At 48.4% G+C, this 21,293-nt stretch overlaps 1 protein-coding gene across 1 annotated transcript in view; it reads right to left on the reverse strand.

Moving 5' to 3' along the window:
• Window positions 1–21,293, reverse strand: part of LOC135528720 (protein PHTF2-like) — a 107,049-nt gene that overhangs the window by 60,213 nt on the left and 25,543 nt on the right. Inside the window, 1 exon segment of the mRNA XM_064957814.1 lies at window positions 9,649–9,729. Coding sequence (XP_064813886.1) covers window positions 9,649–9,693 — 45 coding nt within the window. The 5' untranslated portion in view covers window positions 9,694–9,729.

The following is a 21,293-nucleotide window of genomic DNA, read 5'->3' on the forward strand; positions in this document are numbered from 1 at the left end:
AAATTTAATGTAGAAACATGTCTAAAAACCTGTTTTTGTCATTATGGCGTACTGTGTGTAGACTGAGGGGAGATAGCTATTTCATCCATTTTAGAGTAAGGCTGTATGTGGGGCAATGGCGTAGGAATTTTTTCCTACAACCACAGAGTTGTCAGTCACACCCTAGCTGGCCACACCCTGCAGTGCTTTACATCTGAGGTAAAACATTTTCCATCCAGAAGAAAATGTCCGTTTGTGCTGCAGCAGAAGGAGCCAGAGACTCATCTGGTATGGAGAGAGACTAGGCTGGAACACTGACTCATCTGGTATGGAGAGAGACTAGGCTGGAACACTGACACATCTGGTATGGAGAGAGACTAGGCTGGAACACTGACTCATCTGGTATGGAGAGAGACTAGGCTGGAACACTGACTCATCTGGTATGGAGAGAGACTAGGCTGGAACACTGACTCATCTGGTATGGAGAGAGACTAGGCTGGAACACTGACACATCTGGTATGGAGAGAGACTAGGCTGGAACACTGACACATCTGGTATGGAGAGAGACTAGGCTGGAACACTGACTCATCTGGTATGGAGAGAGACTAGGCTGGAACACTGACACATCTGGTATGGAGAGAGACTAGGCTGGAACACTGACACATCTGGTATGGAGAGAGACTAGGCTGGAACACTGACACATCTGGTATGGAGAGAGACTAGGCTGGAACACTGACACATCTGGTATGGAGAGAGACTAGGCTGGAACACTGACACATCTGGTATGGAGAGAGACTAGGCTGGAACACTGACACATCTGGTATGGAGAGAGACTAGGCTGGAACACTGACTCATCTGGTATGGAGAGAGACTAGGCTGGAACACTGACACATCTGGTATGGAGAGACTAGGCTGGAACACTGACACATCTGGTATGGAGAGAGACTAGGCTGGAACACTGACACATCTGGTATGGAGAGAGACTAGGCTGGAACACTGACACATCTGGTATGGAGAGAGACTAGGCTGGAACACTGACACATCTGGTATGGAGAGAGACTAGGCTGGAACACTGACACATCTGGTATGGAGAGAGGCTGGAACACTGACTCATCTGGTATGGAGAGAGGCTGGAACACTGACTCATCTGGTATGGAGAGAGACTAGGCTGGAACACTGACACATCTGGTATGGAGAGAGACTCGGCTGGAACACTGACTAATCTGGTATGGAGAGAGACTAGGCTGGAACACTGACTCATCTGGTATGGAGAGAGACTCGGCTGGAACACTGACTCATCTGGTATGGAGAGAGACTAGGCTGGAACACTGACTCATCTGGTATGGAGAGAGACTAGGTTGGAACACTGACTCATCTGGTATGGAGAGAGACTAGGCTGGAACACTGACACATCTGGTATGGAGAGAGACTCATCTGGTATGGAGAGAGACTCATCTGGTATGGAGAGAGACTGGGCTGGAACACTGACACATCTGGTATGGAGAGAGACTAGGCTGGAACACTGACTCATCTGGTATGGAGAGAGAGACTCATCTGGTATGGAGAGTGACTAGGCTGGAACACTGACTCATCTGGTATGGAGAGAAACTAGGCTGGAACACTAACTCATCTGGTATGGAGAGAGACTAGGCTGGAACACTGACTCATCTGGTATGGAGAGAGACTAGGCTGGAACACTGACTCATCTGGTATGGAGAGAGACTAGGCTGGAACACTGACTCATCTGGTATGGAGAGAGACTCATCTGGTATGGAGAGAGACTAGGCTGGAACACTGACTCATCTGGTATGGAGAGAGACTAGGCTGGAACACTGACTCATCTGGTATGGAGAGAGACTAGGCTGGAACACTGACTCATCTGGTATGGAGAGAGAGACTCATCTGGTATGGAGAGTGACTAGGCTGGAACACTGACTCATCTGGTATGGAGAGAAACTAGGCTGGAACACTGACTCATCTGGTATGGAGAGAGACTCATCTGGTATGGAGAGAGACTAGGCTGGAACACTGAAATCTGGTATGGAGAGAGACACATATGGTATGGAGAGAGACTGGGCTGGAACACTGACACATCTGGTATGGAGAGAGACTAGGCTGGAACACCGACTTATCTGGTATGGAGAGAGACTAGGCTGGAACACTGACTCATCTGGTATGGAGAGAGACTAGGCTGGAACACTGACTCATCTGGTATGGAGAGAGACTAGGCTGGAACACTGACTCATCTGGTATGGAGAGAGAGACTCATCTGGTATGGAGAGTGACTAGGCTGGAACACTGACTCATCTGGTATGGAGAGAAACTAGGCTGGAACACTGACTCATCTGGTATGGAGAGAGACTCATCTGGTATGGAGAGAGACTAGGCTGGAACACTGACATCTGGTATGGAGAGAGACACATCTGGTATGGAGAGAGACTGGGCTGGAACACTGACACATCTGGTATGGAGAGAGACTAGGCTGGAACACCGACTTATCTGGTATGGAGAGAGACTAGGCTGGAACACTGACTCATCTGGTATGGAGAGAGACTAGGCTGGAACACTGACATCTGGTATGGAGAGAGACACATCTGGTATGGAGAGAGACTGGGCTGGAACACTGACACATCTGGTATGGAGAGAGACTCGGCTGGAACACTGACTCATCTGGTATGGAGAGAGACTAGGCTGGAACACTGACACATCTGGTATGGAGAGAGACTAGGCTGGAACACTGACATCTGGTATGGAGAGAGACACATCTGGTATGGAGAGAGACTGGGCTGGAACACTGACACATCTGGTATGGAGAGAGACTCATCTGGTATGGAGAGAGACTCGGCTGGAACACTGACACATCTGGTATGGAGAGAGACTCATCTGGTATGGAGAGAGACTCGGCTGGAACACTGACACATCTGGTATGGAGAGTGACTCATCTGGTATGGAGAGAGACTAGGCTGGAACACTGACTCATCTGGTATGGAGAGAGACTAGGCTGGAACACTGACTCATCTGGTATGGAGAGAGAGACTCATCTGGTATGGAGAGTGACTAGGCTGGAACACTGACTCATCTGGTATGGAGAGAAACTAGGCTGGAACACTGACTCATCTGGTATGGAGAGAGACTAGGCTGGAACACTGACTCATCTGGTATGGAGAGAGACTAGGCTGGAACACTGACTCATCTGGTATGGAGAGAGACTAGGCTGGAACACTGACTCATCTGGTATGGAGAGAGACTAGGCTGGAACACTGACTCATCTGGTATGGGAGAGAGACTCATCTGGTATGGAGAGTGACTAGGCTGGAACACTGACTCATCTGGTATGGAGAGAAACTAGGCTGGAACACTGACTCATCTGGTATGGAGAGAGACTCATCTGATATGGAGAGAGACTAGGCTGGAACACTGACATCTGGTATGGAGAGAGACACATCTGGTATGGAGAGAGACTGGGCTGGAACACTGACACATCTGGACTCGGCTGGAACAACACTGACACATCTGGTATGGAGAGAGACTCGGCTGGAACACTGACACATCTGGTATGGAGAGAGACTCATCTGGTATGGAGAGAGACTAGGCTGGAACACTGACACATCTGGTATGGAGAGAGACTAGGCTGGAACACTGACATCTGGTATGGAGAGAGACACATCTGGTATGGAGAGAGACTGGGCTGGAACACTGACACATCTGGTATGGAGAGAGACTCATCTGGTATGGAGAGAGACTCGGCTGGAACACTGACACATCTGGTATGGAGAGAGACTCATCTGGTATGGAGAGAGACTCGGCTGGAACACTGACACATCTGGTATGGAGAGAGACTCATCTGGTATAGAGAGAGACTAGGCTGGAACACTGACTCATCTGGTATGGAGAGAGACTCGGCTGGAACACTGACACATCTGGTATGGAGAGAGACTAGGCTGGAACACTGACACATCTGGTATGGAGAGAGACACGGCTGGAACACTGACTCATCTGGTATGGAGAGAGACTCGGCTGGAACACTGACTCATCTGGTATGGAGAGAGACACGGCTGGAACACCGACACATCTGGTATGGAGAGAGACTCATCTGGTATGGAGAGAGACTCGGCTGGAACACTGACTCATCTGGTATGGAGAGAGACTCATCTGGTATGGAGAGAGACTCGGCTGGAACACTGACTCATCTGGTATGGAGAGAGACTCGGCTGGAACACCGACTCATCTGGTATGGAGAGACTTGGCTGGAACACTGACACATCTGGTATGGAGAGAGACTCATCTGGTATGGAGAGAGACACGGCTGGAACACTGACTCATCTGGTATGGAGAGACTTGGCTGGAACACTGACTCATCTGGTATGGAGAGACTCGGCTGGAACACCGACTCATCTGGTATGGAGAGACTTGGCTGGAACACTGACACATCTGGTATGGAGAGAGACTCATCTGGTATGGAGAGAGACTCGGCTGGAACACTGACTCATCTGGTATGGAGAGAGACTCATCTGGTATGGAGAGATACTCGGCTGAAACACTGACACATCTGGTATGGAGGAAGTATCGCCTTACTAAACACCCCATAGCAGCACACACACACACACACACACACACACACACACACACACACACACACACACACACTTTACAGTGTGAAGGTCACAAACACACATTGTAGGACTAAGAGCTCACAGTGAAATATTCTAGATTCTACCAACCTATGGCTGGTTAAAACAGGATGTGAAACAGAACAGAATCAACAAGGGGCTTTTTCTAAAACTGTGACCTCCAGTCTCTCAGTCACAACATCGGCCCACAATAGCACAACAACGCAGCCTACACCCAAACACATCAATTCCAATGCAACACCATTCTGCACCTGTGTGAGAGACAGACACCAGCTTATTCCATCACAGCTCGTACAGTGATGTAAGTCTATTATAGACTTCACTAGCTCATGTGACTGGGGCTAAATAAAACCAACTATCCTAAGCAGGCAAGGCTGGACTGGGACGTGTGACATGACTGGCTCCTGTCCTTTGTTGACTCCTAAATGGTATCCTATTCCCTTTGGGGTCTGGTCAAAAGTTGTGTACTATGTAGGGAGTAGGGTGCCATTTGGAACAGATCCATAGCCCAGATCAGGTGAGGGTTAATGAGATCACACTGCAGTGACAGAATGACAGACAGCATTCCGGTCTGGACAGCACCCATCACATAACATAACATACACTCCCCCTTAACAGTCTGGACAGCACCCACCACATAACATAACATACACTCCCCCTTAACAGTCTGGACAGCACCCATCACATAACATACACTCCCCCTTAACAGTCTGGACAGCACCCATCACATAACATAACATACACTCCCCCTTAACAGTCTGGACAGCACCCACCACATAACATAACATAACATACACTCCCCCTTAACAGTCTGGACAGCACCCATTACATCACATAACATAACATACACTCCCCCTTAACAGTCTGGACAGCACCCATCACATAACATGCACTCCCCCTTAACAGTCTGGACAGCACCCATCACATAACATACACTCCCCCTTAACCATCTGGACAGCACCCATCACACAACATAACATACACTCCCCCTTAACAGTCTGGACAGCACCCATCACACAACATAACATACACTCCCCCTTAACAGTCTGGACAGCACCCATCACACAACATAACAGAACAGAACATACACTCCCCCTTAACAGTCTGGACAGCACCCATCACATAACATAACACAACATATATACACTCCCCCTTAACAGTCTGGACAGCACCCATCACATAATATAACATACACTCCCCCTTAACAGTCTGGACAGCACCCATCACATAATATAACATACACTCCTCCCTTAGCCTTCTAATAAACTGAGTATAAAAAACATTAAGGACACCTGCTCCTTCCAGAACAGACCATCCAGGTGAAATCTATGATCCCTTATTGACGTCAGTGGTTAAATCCTCTTCAATCAGTGTAGATGGAGGGGAGGAGACAGGTTAAATATATGATCCCTTATTGATGTTACCTGTTAAATCTTCTTCAGTCAGTGTAGATGAAGGGGAGGAGACAGGTTAAAGATATGATCCCATATTGATGTTACCTGTTTAATCCACTTCAGCCAGTGTAGATGAAGGGGAGGAGACCGGTTAAAGATCTGATCCCTTATTGATGTCAGATGTTAAATCCTCTTCAGTCAGTGTAGATGAAGGGGTGGAGACAGGTTAAAGAAGGGAGTTTTAAGCCTTGAGACAATTAAGACTTGGATTGTGTATATGTGCCATTCCTGAGGGTGAATAGACAAGACAAAACAATTAAGTGCCTTGGAACAGCGTATGGTAGTAGGTGCCAGGCGCACCGGTTTGTGTCAAGAACTGCAACGTTGCTGGGTTTTTCACGCTCAACAGTTTCCTGTGTATATCAAGAACGGTCCACCACCCAAAGGACATCCAGCCAACTGGACACAACTGTGGGAAGCATTGGAGTCAACATGGACCAGCCTCCCTGTGGAGGGGGGTTTATTAGAAACATGTATTTAATATTTGGTATACTCCGTGTATATCATATCACCCCCGGTCTAGCCCAACTCCTAACCACATATATCACCCTCGTTATAGCCCAACACCTGACCATATATCACCCTCGTTATAGCCCAACACCTGACCATATATACTGCATCACCCTCGTTATAGCTCAACACCTGACCATATATCACCTTCGTTATAGCCCAACGCCTGACCAGATATACTGCATCACCCTCGTTATAGCCCAACTCCTAACCATATATATCACCCTCGTTATAGCCCAACACCTGACCAGATAAACTGTATCACCCCGTTGTAGCCCAACACCTGACCAGATATACTGTATCGCCCCCGTTAGAGCCCAACACCTGACCAGATATACTGTATCGCCCCGTTATAGCCCAACACCTGACCAGATATACTGCATCACCCTCGTTATAGCCCAACTCCTAACCATATATATCACCCTCGTTATAGCCCAACACCTGACCAGATATACTGCATCACCCTCGTTATAGCCCAACTCCTAACCATATATATCACCCTCGTTATAGCCCAACACCTGACCAGATATACTGTATCACCCTCGTTATAGCCCAACACCTGACCAGAAAAACTGTATCACCCTCGTTATAGCCCAACACCTGACCAGATATACTGTATCATCCCCGTTATAGCCCAACACCTGACCCGATATACTGCATCACCCTCGTTATAGCCCAACTCCTAACCATATATATCACCCTCGTTATAGCCCAACACCTGACCAGATATACTGCATCACCCTCGTTATAGCCCAACACCTGACCAGATATACTGTATCACCCCCGTAATAGCCCAACGCCTGACAAGGATGTTTCCCCTCTAGGTGTCTGACTGGAAGAGATTGACTCAGAATGAATCAGACATTTGTGCCAACTGATTGAAAAGATTAGAAGCCTGTTTTAAACACATTCAATTCCAGGAGTGCTAGTTTATTGTGAAGCTCAAAGTAGCTATGAAGGAGCTAAGAAAACACAAGATTAAGATACAGGCCGATAGTATTGGAACACACTAGCGGCCTGTCCAGGGGGTGCACCTGTATCAAGCGGTGTCAGAAACAGGAGATGGGCTCCTGCTCCTGCGAGCCACTCTCCTAGGAGCAGTCCTTTTCCATAAACCTCTCCACAGTGAGGGAAGTGAAACGTCTCGTTGTAAAGGGCACAAAGCCACGAGGGGGGAGAGAGAGAGAGAGACAGAATAACGGAGAGGGACAAGAGAAGGTGAAGAGAAATGGATAGAAAGACAGATCAATGGAGAGTAATAAGGAGAAAGACAGTCTCTCTCTCTCCCCATCCATGCATCCATTTCTCTACCCATGTGTCTCTGTCTTTCTATCCATTTCTCTTTTCCTTCTCTATGTCTCTCCGTTTCGCTCTCCCTCCCTACGGTCTCTCTCTCTCTGCTGAGTCTCTGTCTCAGAGGAGGGCTGTAGGTTCATGTCATAACATGTTCTGCTAACAGCTAGCAGGGTTGAGTCATTCCCATTCAAACACATTATGAGTTGTTTGGACCTGCCTGGCTAAATGACTGACTGCTCTCTATCACTCTCTCTATCACCTATCACTCTCTCTATCACCTGTCCCTCTCTCTGTCTTGTTCTGTCAGTCCGAATCGACTCACCACCTCCTCCGAATCGACTCTACCTCCTCCGAATCGACTCTACCTCCTCCGAATCGACTCTACCTCCTCCGAATCGACTCTACCTCCTCCGAATCGACTCTACCTCCTCCGAATCGACTCTACCGCCCTGCTCAGAATAGTTTTCATGATGGTCCTGTATGGGGAGGCTGACAGGCGAACATCAGGGAGCTGTTACACCAGCAGGTGAATAATGCCTGGCTCTTTCACTGCTCTTTACTTCATTGAAAAAAGACCAATAGACTCATACAGGTCTTCCCATTTCATCCCTAACTAGTAACAGACAACAGCATACCTTAATCATCTAGCCTGAATAGAAGTAGTTATACATACAAATAATTAAGAGTATTACTGTGTCAATCAACTAAAACACTAATAAATATGTTTCTTGCCCAGAATAAAAGCGGTTCTGTTTTCAGCCTCTTGAGACCCAGGCTGGTCTCTGATGTAATGTAGACGGTACCGAGCGGTCGGGTCAGCCTCAGTGGAGGACGCAGGCCGGACACAGAGAGGTACACGACAACATTAATAACAGCCTCCATCTGTCTGTGTGTCTGTCCGCCCAGTACCAGGGATCTGTTACATCAGTGCTGGCCACAGACCTCAGCATAAGGACAGGCTTACTGTGTTGCTTGGTTACAAAGCCTACAGCTAAAAAAAAATGACTTGATGACTCCGGTATTAAAACGGTCATAAAATGACACTGGTCTAAACTCAAACTGAAACAGCAGGTAACCCAATCAAAACCAGCAACTGTCTGTCTGTATGTTAGCAGGTAACCCAATCAAAACCAGCAACTGTCTGTCTGTCTGTTAACAGCAGGTAACCCTATCAAAACCAGCAACTGTCTGTCAGTCTGTTAACAGCAGGTAACCCTATCAAAACCAGCAACTGTCTGTCAGTCTGTTAACAGCAGGTAACCCTATCAAAACCACCAACTGTCTGTCAGTCTGTTAACAGCAGGTAACCCTATCAAAACCAGCAACTGTCTGTCAGTCTGTTAGCAGGTAACCCAATCAAAACCAGCAACTGTCTGTCAGTCTGTTAACAGCAGGTAACCCAATCAAAACCAGCAACTGTCTGTCTGTATGTTAGCAGGTAACCCTATCAAAACCACCAACTGTCTGTCTGTATGTTAACAGCAGGTAACCCTATCAAAACCACCAACTGTCTGTCAGTCTGTTAACAGCAGGTAACCCTATCAAAACCAGCAACTGTCTGTCAGTCTGTTAACAGCAGGTAACCCTATCAAAACCAGCAACTGTCTGTCAGTCTGTTAACAGCAGGTAACCCTATCAAAACCACCAACTGTCTGTCTGTCTGTCTACAGTGTTTATTTTCTCTCTCTTCGCTCCTCTGAGATAAAATAGACACGGGATCCTGTTGGAAAGAATCAAGCAATCAAAGATAAATACAACAGAAACAAGAGGATTCTTACCTTCTTCTGGTACCACACCACAGCATCTCGCACTTTGGACGCCATTTACATGTCAGAGGTCACCAGCTGGGGCATTTTAGGCTGTAAAACGGAGAGAACGAGAGAGAGAGAGAGAGAGAGATCAGTCAATGAGGAGTCTGTGTTGCTCCGCATAGCTTTTAAAGCCTCTACCTGCTGGGCAGGTGTGTCATGCTCTCTGACATCACACACACACACACCTCATTAATAGTGGGGCGAGCCTTTGAGAGGAACAGGCAGTCTCTCTTGACAGTACCTTGGCTCCCGCGACATATACACACACGAAGTAGAGAAGCTAATTAGGAAGCTGGCGGTGCTGTGTTGCTGCCACCATCCTATTCATATTCAATACCAGACACACAGAGCGGTCAGCAGAGAAGCTGGTCTGGTCAGAGCTCAGACTGAGGGGAGTTAAGTCAGTCTCTCTCTAAACAGCTGGGCTGTTATGTGAAGGGGAGTCAGTCAGTCTCTCTCTCTAAACAGATGGGCTGTTATGTGAAGGGGAGTCAGTCTCTCTCTAAACAGATGGGCTGTTATGTGAAGGGGAGTCAGTCAGTCTCTCTCTCTAAACAGATGGGCTGTTATGTGAAGGGGAGTCAGTTAGTCTCTCTCTCTAAACAGATGGGCTGTTATGTGAAGGGGAGTCAGTTAGTCTCTCTCTCTAAACAGATGGGCTGTTATGTGAAGGGGAGTTAGTTAGTCTCTCTCTCTAAACAGATGGGCTGTTATGTGAAGGGGAGTCAGTCTCTCTCTCTAAACAGATGGGCTGTTATGTGAAGGGGAGTCAGTCTCTCTCTCTAAACAGATGGGCTGTTATGTGAAGGGGAGTTAGTCTCTCTCTCTAAACAGATGGGCTGTTATGTGAAGGGGAGTCAGTCTCTCTCTCTAAACAGATGGGCTGTTATGTGAAGGGGAGTCAGTCAGTCTCTCTCTCTAAACAGATGGGCTGTTATGTGAAGGGGAGTCAGTTAGTCTCTCTCTCTAAACAGATGGGCTGTTATGTGAAGGGGAGTCAGTCTCTCTCTAAACAGATGTCAAACAGTTTGCTCTTTCCATCTGACAGTGTTGAAGAGTTTGCTCTTACGATGTTTTTAAGTACACTACGATGTTTTTAAGTACACTACGACATTTTTAAGTACACTACGATGTTTTTAAGTACACTACGATGTTTTTAAGTACACTACAATGTTTTTAAGTACACTTGGACGTTTCAAGTCTTTATTTGATGAGCAGATGTTTCTGGGTGGGGCCTTCAGCTCTGCACAATAGCTGGGTGTGTGTGACACCACATCTCATTCAGCACACACACTTTTCCACCTTCAGCGTTTGATTGAGCCTGGCATTGTGTGCTAGATGGGCGGTGTAAGGGGTTGGCACTTTTGGGACTATTATATTCCACGAGGCAAGCGTAGTCAAGCGCAGCAGTTACTTGGAGAAAACAAATGTTATTTCCCAGGTCTGACGGCAGTTGGTTCCCCTGCATAGAACTGTCGTGGTCCAGGAGGAAAGTGGTGTTCCTAGAATATAAATACTATTTCTCACAGAGACTATTTATAGCTAGTAGGAAATGTCTGTTTTTCTTAAAGAGAGGTCTCATTCCTGACTGATTACACTGTTGCTAGGATGCTCCTCCCAGTCCAGTCCTTCTGCTCTATTTCTCTCTCTGTGTGTGTGTGTGTGTGTGTGTGTGTGCGCGCGCGCACACCTGGCAACGACATCAAAAGCAGATCCTCCACGTCAAAACACACAGATTCCATGTCTTTGCGGCTTAAGAACCGAGCTTTGAGAGGTAGATAGACTGACGCTAGAGAATCAGATCACAGTGATCTGTAGTGATGACATATGAGGTCGACACCTAGTCCCCAGGCGGCACCTGGCATCCTGTTCAGGAGGAATAAACAGAAGAGCTGTTTATATCTATCATGCCACACAGTGAGCCAGCAGAGCTAATAGAACAAGAGAGACTGGAGCATCACAGTGAGCCAGCAGAGCTAATAGAACAAGAGAGACTGTAGCATCACAGTGAGCCAGCAGAGCTAATAGAACAAGAGAGACTGTAGCATCACAGTGAGCCAGCAGAGCTAATAGAACAAGAGAGACTGGAGCATCACAGTGAGCTGGCAGGGCTAATAGAACAAGAGAGACTGGAGCATCACAGTGAGCCAGCAGAGCTAATAGAACAAGAGAGACTGTAGCATCACACAGTGAGCCAGCAGGGCTAATAGAACAAGAGAGACTGTAGCATCACAGTGAGCCAGCAGAGCTAATAGAACAAGAGAGACTGTAGCATCACACAGTGAGCCAGCAGAGCTAATAGAACAAGAGAGACTGGAGCATCACAGTGAGCCAGCAGAGCTAATAGAACAAGAGAGACTGTAGCAGCACACAGTGAGCCAGCAGAGCTAATAGAACAAGAGAGACTGTAGCATCACAGTGAGCCAGCAGAGCTAATAGAACAAGAGAGACTGTAGCATCACAGTGAGCCAGCAGAGCTAATAGAACAAGAGAGACTGTAGCATCACAGTGAGCCAGCAGAGCTAATAGAACAAGAGAGACTGTAGCATCACACAGTGAGCCAGCAAAGCTAATAGAACAAGAGAGACTGTAGCATCACAGTGAGCCAGCAGAGCTAATAGAACAAGAGAGACTGTAACATCACATAGTGAGCCAGCAGAGCTAATAGAACAAGAGAGACTGTAGCATCACAGTGAGCCAGCAGAGCTAATAGAACAAGAGAGACTGTAGCATCACACAGTGAGCCAGCAGAGCTAATAGAACAAGAGAGACTGGAGCATCACAGTGAGCCAGCAGAGCTAATAGAACAAGAGAGACTGTAGCATCACAGTGAGCCAGCAGAGCTAATAGAACAAGAGAGACTGTAGCATCACACAGTGAGCCAGCAAAGCTAATAGAACAAGAGAGACTGTAGCATCACAGTGAGCCAGCAGAGCTAATAGAACAAGAGAGACTGTAACATCACATAGTGAGCCAGCAGAGCTAATAGAACAAGAGAGACTGTAGCATCACAGTGAGCCAGCAGAGCTAATAGAACAAGAGAGACTGGAGCATCACACAGTGAGCCAGCAGAGCTAATAGAACAAGAGAGACTGTAGCATCACAGTGAGCCAGCAGAGCTAATAGAACAAGAGAGACTGTAGCATCACACAGTGAGCCGGCAGGGCTAATAGAACAAGAGAGACTGTAGCATAACAGTGAGCCAGCAGAGCTAATAGAACAAGAGAGACTGTAGCATCACAGTGAGCCAGCAGAGCTAATAGAACAAGAGAGACTGTAGCATCACACAGTGAGCCAGCAAAGCTAATAGAACAAGAGAGACTGTAGCATCACACAGTGAGCCAGCAGAGCTAATAGAACAAGAGAGACTGTAGCATCACAGTGAGCCAGCAGAGCTAATAGAACAAGAGAGACTGGAGCATCACACAGTGAGCCAGCAGAGCTAATAGAACAAGAGAGACTGTAGCATCACAGTGAGCCAGCAGAGCTAATAGAACAAGAGAGACTGTAGCATCACACAGTGAGCCGGCAGGGCTAATAGAACAAGAGAGACTGTAGCATCACAGTGAGCCAGCAGAGCTAATAGAACAAGAGAGACTGTAGCATCACAGTGAGCCAGCAGAGCTAATAGAACAAGAGAGACTGTAGCATCACACAGTGAGCCGGCAGGGCTAATAGAACAAGACTGTAGCAACAAGAGAGACTGTAGCATCACAGTGAGCCAGCAGAGCTAATAGAACAAGAGAGACTGTAGCATCACAGTGAGCCAGCAGAGCTAATAGAACAAGAGAGACTGTAGCATCACACAGTGAGCCAGCAAAGCTAATAGAACAAGAGAGACTGTAGCATCACACAGTGAGCCAGCAGAGCTAATAGAACAAGAGAGACTGTAGCATCACAGTGAGCCAGCAGAGCTAATAGAACAAGAGAGACTGTAGCATCTTAAACTGAGATCACAGAGGTCTCTCTGGTCGTGTCTACACTTGACACTTACATGCGACTTCTCCTATCTGAATACGAAGATCACACTGGTCTCGACACACAAAAGTCACTTTGTGGTGTTTTATTTTTATTTATTTTACCTTTATTTAACTAGGCAAGTCAGTTAAGAACACATTCTTATTTTCAATGACGGCCTCAGAACAGTGGGTTAACTGCCTGTTCAGGGGCAGAACGACAGATTTGTACCTTGTCAGCTCTGGGATTTGAACTCGCAACCTTCCGGTTACTAGTCCAACGCTCGAACCACTAGGCTACCCTGCCGCCCCGGTGACTGTGTGATTGTGTTCAGATCTGTCTGACCACTTCAGGGGGTGGTCTGGGATGCATTGTGTGAGCATTTCTCCTCAGTCTGGACGCCATCTGTTCACCGAAAGCGCATAAAGTGTGTGACATCATCAGCACTCGTCCGTCCCACAAGTCTCCAGAAAACGTGTGTTTTGGGACCGGGAGGCACCGTGTCATTACGATGTTGGAGAAATACGTTCCTGGTGTGCGTTTCCTGGCCTCATAAATGCAAGACAGATAACTAATATTTATATCACATGTCGTCAGACAGAGGAGGACTTCAGCCTGTAGTCTGAAGCTACATTAACACACTCCAACACTCTCTCACACCGTCCCACACGTTCACATAGATGAACAGGAATTCACACACACACTGATTGGACACGCCGGTCCGCCAGCAGAAGGCATTTCACGTATTCTGTGATGAGTGTTTTTACTGCAGGGTTTTTCATTTGACGAGGTCCTTGCTGAAGGAGTGTTGCGAGACAGAAAATGCGTATTGTTGAGGAGTTAGCTGGCTAGCTGGGATACATCTGAATGTGATTCCCAGTATTTCAGATCATTGCCTGTTCTCTCTAGCTAAGCCCCCTTTCACCCAGAAATTATACGTTTGCTTTAAAAAGAGATTAAACGTCATAATTCAATGTTTGTGTTATTAGTCTGCTCAGAAAAAAAATCCCTATGTGATGTCTGTGTTGCATGTTGGTTTTCACTGCTGCCGGATTAATCCAAATAAAAACTAGAATCCCCAACCAGTCATTATTCACTTGCCTGTATGTAGACTATCATGGCTCTGGTACAGCCAGTCTGTATGTAGACTGTCATGGCTCTGGTACAGCCAGTCTGTATGTAGACTATCATGGCTCTGGTACAGCCAGTCTGTATGTAGACTGTCATGGCTCTGGTACAGCCAGTCTGTATGTAGACTATCATGGCTCTGGTACAGCCAGTCTGTATGTAGACTATCATGGCTCTGGTACAGCCAGTCTGTATGTAGACTATCAAGGCTCTGGTACAGCCAGTCTGTATGTAGACTATCAAGGCTCTGGTACAGCCAGTCTGTATGTAGACTGTCATGACTCTGGTACAGCCAGTCTGTATGTAGACTATCAAGGCTCTGGTACAGCCAGTCTGTATGTAGACTATCAAGGCTCTGGTACAGCCAGTCTGTATGTAGACTATCAAGGCTCTGGTACAGCCAGTCTGTATGTAGACTATCAAGGCTCTGGTACAGCCAGTCTGTATGTAGACTGTCATGACTCTAGTACAGCCAGTCTGTATGTAGACTATCATGGTTCTGGTACAACCAGTCAACAACAACCTCCTCAGCTGTTTTGGAGTTGTCTAAAGCTGCTGGTTAGTTACTATAATCACAGTAAGATTAGACCTAGCTACTCCTTAGTGACAACACTGCATGGGCCAAGCAATCACACACACACACACACACACACACACACACACCAATGTTCCACAGCGTCATCCAGATAACTATACAGGAAAATTGTTACTCAGTTTACATGGAATATAGACTAGCCAGAAAAACCTGGACGGTTCACGGGGAGCGTTCCCAAAAACATCTCCTGTTATGTTGACGAGTCTTGCTACTTGCCAAGGGTTCTGTGTTAAACTCTCTAGAACACACACACACACACACACACACACACACACACACACACACACACACACACACACACACACACACACACACACACACACACACACACACACACACAGTGGAGCAGAGATCAGGCATGTGTGTGATTCAGCAGAGACCAGGTTTGTGTGTGTATGTGTGTGTGTGTGTGTGTGTAGCACATCCCCTCATATCTCACTCAAAACAAATAGCAGCAGTATCCATATAAAAACTACCTTCAGGTTAATCTCTTGTGGATTGATGATGTAATCTGACCAAATTACACAAAATGTTAATTCTGGGTTACGTTCAGGTCAACTCATTCAGTCACAGTTTGGGCTAAATATTAATCAATATTACTGGGAAAGGGGACACCCACTAACCCAAAGGTTGCTGGATCCAATCCCTGAGCTGACAAGGTAAAAATCTGTCCTTCTGCCCCTGAACCAGGCAGTTAACCCACTGTTCCCCTGAGCAAGGCAGTTAACCCACTGTTCCCCTGAGCCAGGCAGTTAACCCACTGTTCCCCTGAACAAGGCAGTTAACCCACTGTTCCCCTGAACCAGGCAGTTAACCCACTGTTCCCCTGACACAATTCAGTTAACCCACTGTTCCCCTGAACAAGGCAGTTAACCCACTGTTCCCCAGAAACAAGGCAGTTAACCCACTGTTCCCCAGAAACAAGGCAGTTAACCCACTGTTCCCCAGAAACAAGGCAGTTAACCCACTGTTCCCCAGAAACAAGGCAGTTAACCCACTGTTCCCCTGAACAATTCAGTTAACCCACTGTTCCCCTGAACAATTCAGGTAACCCACTGTTCCCCTGAGCAAGGCAGTTAACCCACTGTTCCCCTGAGAAAGGCAGTTAACCCACTGTTCCCCTGAGCAAGGCAGTTAACCCACTGTTCCCCTGAGCAAGGCAGTTAACCCACTGTCCCCCTGAACAAGGCAGTTAACCCACTGTTCCCCTGAACCAGGCAGTTAACCCACTGTTCCCCTGATCAAGGCAGTTAACCCACTGTTCCCCTGAACCAGGCAGTTAACCCACTGTTCCCCTGATCAAGGCAGTTAACCCACTGTTCCCCTGAATAAGGCAGTTAACCCACTGTTCCCCTGAACAAGGCAGTTAACCCACTGTTCCCCTGATCAAGGCAGTTAACCCACTGTTCCCCTGAACCAGACAGTTACCCCACTGTTCCCCGGGCGCTGAAGACGTGGATGTCGATTAAGGCAGCCCCCCCACACCTCTCTGATTCAGAGGTTGGGTTAAATGAGGAAGACGCATTTCAGTTGACTAGGTCTCCCCGTTTTGTTGCATGAACACTTTAATTTTCCATTATAAATATCTCAATATATGCTGCTGATGAGAGGTTAGGAGCTGGGCCTCTCTGAGCTAGATCTGTCTGAGATGACTTCTACAAACTGTCTGTGTGTAGGTACCTGAGCAGGGCCATAGGGCAGGCTGAGCATCTACCACCTCACTATCAGATTAGGTGTTGGGGTCATTTCTGCTTAACTAACCTAAAATGGAGGTAGATCTGTGTCACAGCCTCACAGTGCCTTTATAGAGAAGCAGAGACAGAGTGAAAGACACCATGAAAAGGGCTTCAATAATAGGATGTTCACTCCTCTGGTCTAAACCTTTCTGCTTGAGGTCCAAATGGCACTCAATTTCCCTATATAGTGCACTACTTTTGACCAGGGTCCATAGGGCTCTGTTTAAAAGTAGTACACTATATAGGGAATAGGGTACCGTTTGGGACTCTCAACCAGTCTCTCAGTGGACCTGTAAGTAGGTCAGGGCAGAATAACAAACCGGGCGCTGGGGGAACATAAAAATAGATTCCTGAACCTCTTACCCCCTACAGGAGGCTAGGGAGAGGGTTGGAGTTAAAACCTACAGGAGGCTATCTCTCCAGGAACAGGGTTGGAGTTAAAACCTACAGGAGGCTATCTCTCCAGGAACAGGGTTGGAGTTAAAACCTACAGGAGGCTATCTCTCCAGGAACAGGGTTGGAGTTAAAACCTACAGGAGGCTATCTCTCCAGGAACAGGGTTGGAGTTAAAAACCTACAGGAGGCTATCTCTCCAGGAACAGGGTTGGAGTTAAAACCTACAGGAGGCTATCTCTCCAGGAACAGGGTTGGAGTTAAAACCTACAGGAGGCTATCTCTCCAGGAACAGGGTTGGAGTTAAAACCTACAGGAGGCTATCTCTCCAGGAACAGGGTTGGAGTTAAAAACCTACAGGAGGCTATCTCTCCAGGAACAGGGTTGGAGTTAAAACCTACAGGAGGCTAGGGAGAGGGTTGGAGTTAAAACCTACAGGAGGCTATCTCTCCAGGAACAGGGTTGGAGTTAAAAACCTACAGGAGGCTATCTCTCCAGGAACAGGGTTGGAGTTAAAACCTACAGGAGGCTATCTCTCCAGGAACAGGGTTGGAGTTAAAAACCTACAGGAGGCTATCTCTCCAGGAACAGGGTTGGAGTTAAAACCTACAGGAGGCTATCTCTCCAGGAACAGGGTTGGAGTTAAAACCTACAGGAGGCTATCTCTCCAGGAACAGGGTTGGAGTTAAAACCTACAGGAGGCTATCTCTCCAGGAACAGGGTTGGAGTTAAAACCTACAGGTCCACTACAGCCTCTCCCTCTCCCCCTCAGCCTCAGTCTCTCCCTCTCAGCCTCCCCCTCTCAGCCTCTTCCCCTCCTCCTCTGTCTCTCCCCCTCCTCCTCTGTCTCTCCCCCTCCTCCCCTGTCTCTCCCCCTCCTCCTCCTCCTCCTCTGTCTCTCCCCCTCCTCCTCCTCCTCCTCTCAGCCTCTCCTCCTCTCAGCCTCTCAACCTCTCAGCCTCTCAGCCTCTCAGCCTCTCCCCCTCCTCCTCTGTCTCTCCCCCTCCTCCTCTGTCTCTCCCCCTCCTCCCCTGTCTCTCCCACTCCTCCTCCTCTCAGCCTCTCCTCCTCTCAGCCTCTCCTCCTCTCCTCCTCTCAGCCTCCTCCTCTCAGTCTCTCCCCCCCCTCCTCCTCTCAGTCTCTCCCCCTCCTCCTCTCAGCCTCTCCCCCTCCTCCTCTCAGCCTCTCCCCCTCCTCCTCTCAGCCTCTCCCCCTCCTCATCTCCTCCTCTCAGCCTCTCCCCCCCTTCTCCTCCTCCTCTCAGCCTCTCCTCCTCTCCCCCTCCTCCTCTCAGTCTCTCCCCCTCCTCCTCTCAGTCTCGCCTCTGTCTCTTCTCCTCCCCGCCTCAGTCTCTCCTCCTCCACCTCCTCCTCTCAGTCTCTCCCCCTCCTCCTCTCAGCCTCTCCCCCTCCTCCTCCTCTCAGTCTCTCCCCCTCCTCCTCTCAGTCTCTCCCCCTCCTCCTCCTCAGTCTCTCCCCCTCCTCCTCCTCTCAGTCTCTCCCCCCCTCCTCCTCTCAGTCTCTCCCCCTCCTCCTCTCAGTCTCTCCCCCCTCCTCCTCTCAGTCTCTCCCCCTCCTCCTCATCAGTCTCTCCCCTCCTCCTCCTCTCAGTCTCTCCCCCTCCTCCTCCTCTCAGTCTCTCCCCCCCTCCTCCTCAGTCTCTCCCCCCCTCCTCCTCTCAGTCTCTCCCCCTCCTCCTCTCAGTCTCTCCCCCTCCTCCTCTCAGTCTCTCCCCCTCCTCCTCTCAGTCTCTCCCCCTCCTCCTCTCAGTCTCTCCCCCTCCTCCTATCAGTCTCTCCCCCTCCTCCTGTCAGTCTCTCCCCCTCCTCCTCTCTGTCTCTCCCCCTCCTCCTCTCAGTCTCTCCCCCTCCTCCTCTCAGTCTCTCCCCCTCCTCCTCTCAGTCTCGCCTCTGTCTCTTCTCCTCCTCCTCTCAGCCTCTCCCCGTCTCAGTCTCTCCTCCTCCACCTCCTCCTCTCAGTCTCTCCCCCTCCTCCTCTCAGTCTCTCCCCTCCTCCTCAGTCTCTCCCCTCCTCCTCCTCTCAGTCTCTCCCCTCCTCCTCCTCTCAGTCTCTCCCCTCCTCCTCCTCTCAGTCTCTCCCCTCCTCCTCCTCTCAGTCTCTCCCCTCCTCCTCTCAGTCTCTCCCCCTCCTCCTCTCAGTCTCTCCCCCTCCTCCTCTCAGTCTCTCCCCCTCCTCCTCTCAGTCTCTCCCCCTCCTCCTCTCAGTCTCTCCCCCTCCTCCTCTCAGTCTCTCCCCCCTCCTCCTCTCAGTCTCTCCCCCTCCTCCTCTCAGTCTCTCCCCCTCCTCCTCTCAGTCTCTCCCCCTCCTCCTCTCAGCCTCTCCCCGTCTCAGTCTCTCCCCCTCCTCCTCCTCTCAGCCTCTCCCCCTCCTCCTCTCAGCCTCTCCCCCTCCTCCTCTCAGTCTCTCCCCCTCCTCCTCTCAGTCTCTCCCCCTCCTCCTCTCAGTCTCTCCCCCTCCTCCTCTCAGTCTCTCCCCCTCCTCCTCTCAGTCTCTCCCCCTCCTCCTCTCAGCCTCTCCCCGTCTCAGTCCCTCCTCCACCTCCTCCTCGTGACTTACTACCAGAGATCAAACCACCAGTATCTCTACCACATGCCGCTACATGGATGGCTTAAAAAGGAGAAAAGGAGAGAGAACCAGACTGAGGAGTGTTCAGGTCCCTGCCAACCAAAACCATCTGGGTTCCACTGCAGCCAAGGACAGCATAGTTCAGTGTGTATGTTGGAGCACTGATGAGTGAAACAGGTCAATATTGTAGATGTGGAAATGACACAGAACCATATGAGGGGCCAGGCGTCTAACTGTTCTGACACCATTGGGGTGTTAACTGCAAGCTAGGGTGGTCTCCTTGTCTAGCTACCTCATCATTGTGTTATGGTTGCAGAACATCACTCTGGACAGGGCAAAGCAGAACATCAAACTACATGTTTGTCCAGGTGGACAGTGCTGATTGTGATTTCTGAGTGTGACTATGAAGTCCTCTCACATTGTACAGTACAGTAACAGCACTATTAGCCTAGCTGTAAACTATACCACATACAGTAACAGCACTATTAGCCTAGCTGTAAACTACACCACGTACAGTACAGTAACAGCACTATTAGCCTAGCTGTAAACTATACCACATACAGTAACAGCACTATTAGCCTAGCTGTAAACTACACCACGTACAGTAACAGTACTATTAGCCTAGCTGTAAACTACACCATGTACAGTAACAGTACTATTAGCCTAGCTGTAAACTACACCACGTACTGTACAGTAACAGTACTATTAGCCTAGCTGTAAACTACACCACATACAGAACATCACTATTAGCCTAGCTGTAAACTACACCATGTACAGTAACAGTACTATTAGCCTAGCTGTAAACTACACCATGTACAGTAACAGTACTATTAGCCTAGCTGTAAACTACACCATGTACAGTAACAGTACTATTAGCCTAGCTGTAAACTACACCATGTACAGTAACAGTACTATTAGCCTAGCTGTAAACTACACCACGTACTGTACAGTAACAGTACTATTAGCCTAGCTGTAAACTACACCACATACAGAACATCACTATTAGCCTAGCTGTAAACTACACCATGTACAGTAACAGCACTATTAGCCTAGCTGTAAACTATACCACATACAGTAACAGCACTATTAGCCTAGCTGTGAACTACACCATGTACAGTAACAGCACTATTAGTCTAGCTGTAAACTACACCACGGACAGTAACAGCACTATTAGCCTAGCTGTAAACTATACCACATACAGTAACAGCACTATTAGCC

The sequence above is a fragment of the Oncorhynchus masou genome, unplaced genomic scaffold (assembly GCF_036934945.1).
Source record: "Oncorhynchus masou masou isolate Uvic2021 unplaced genomic scaffold, UVic_Omas_1.1 unplaced_scaffold_1025, whole genome shotgun sequence".
Taxonomy (NCBI): Eukaryota; Metazoa; Chordata; class Actinopteri; order Salmoniformes; family Salmonidae; genus Oncorhynchus; species Oncorhynchus masou.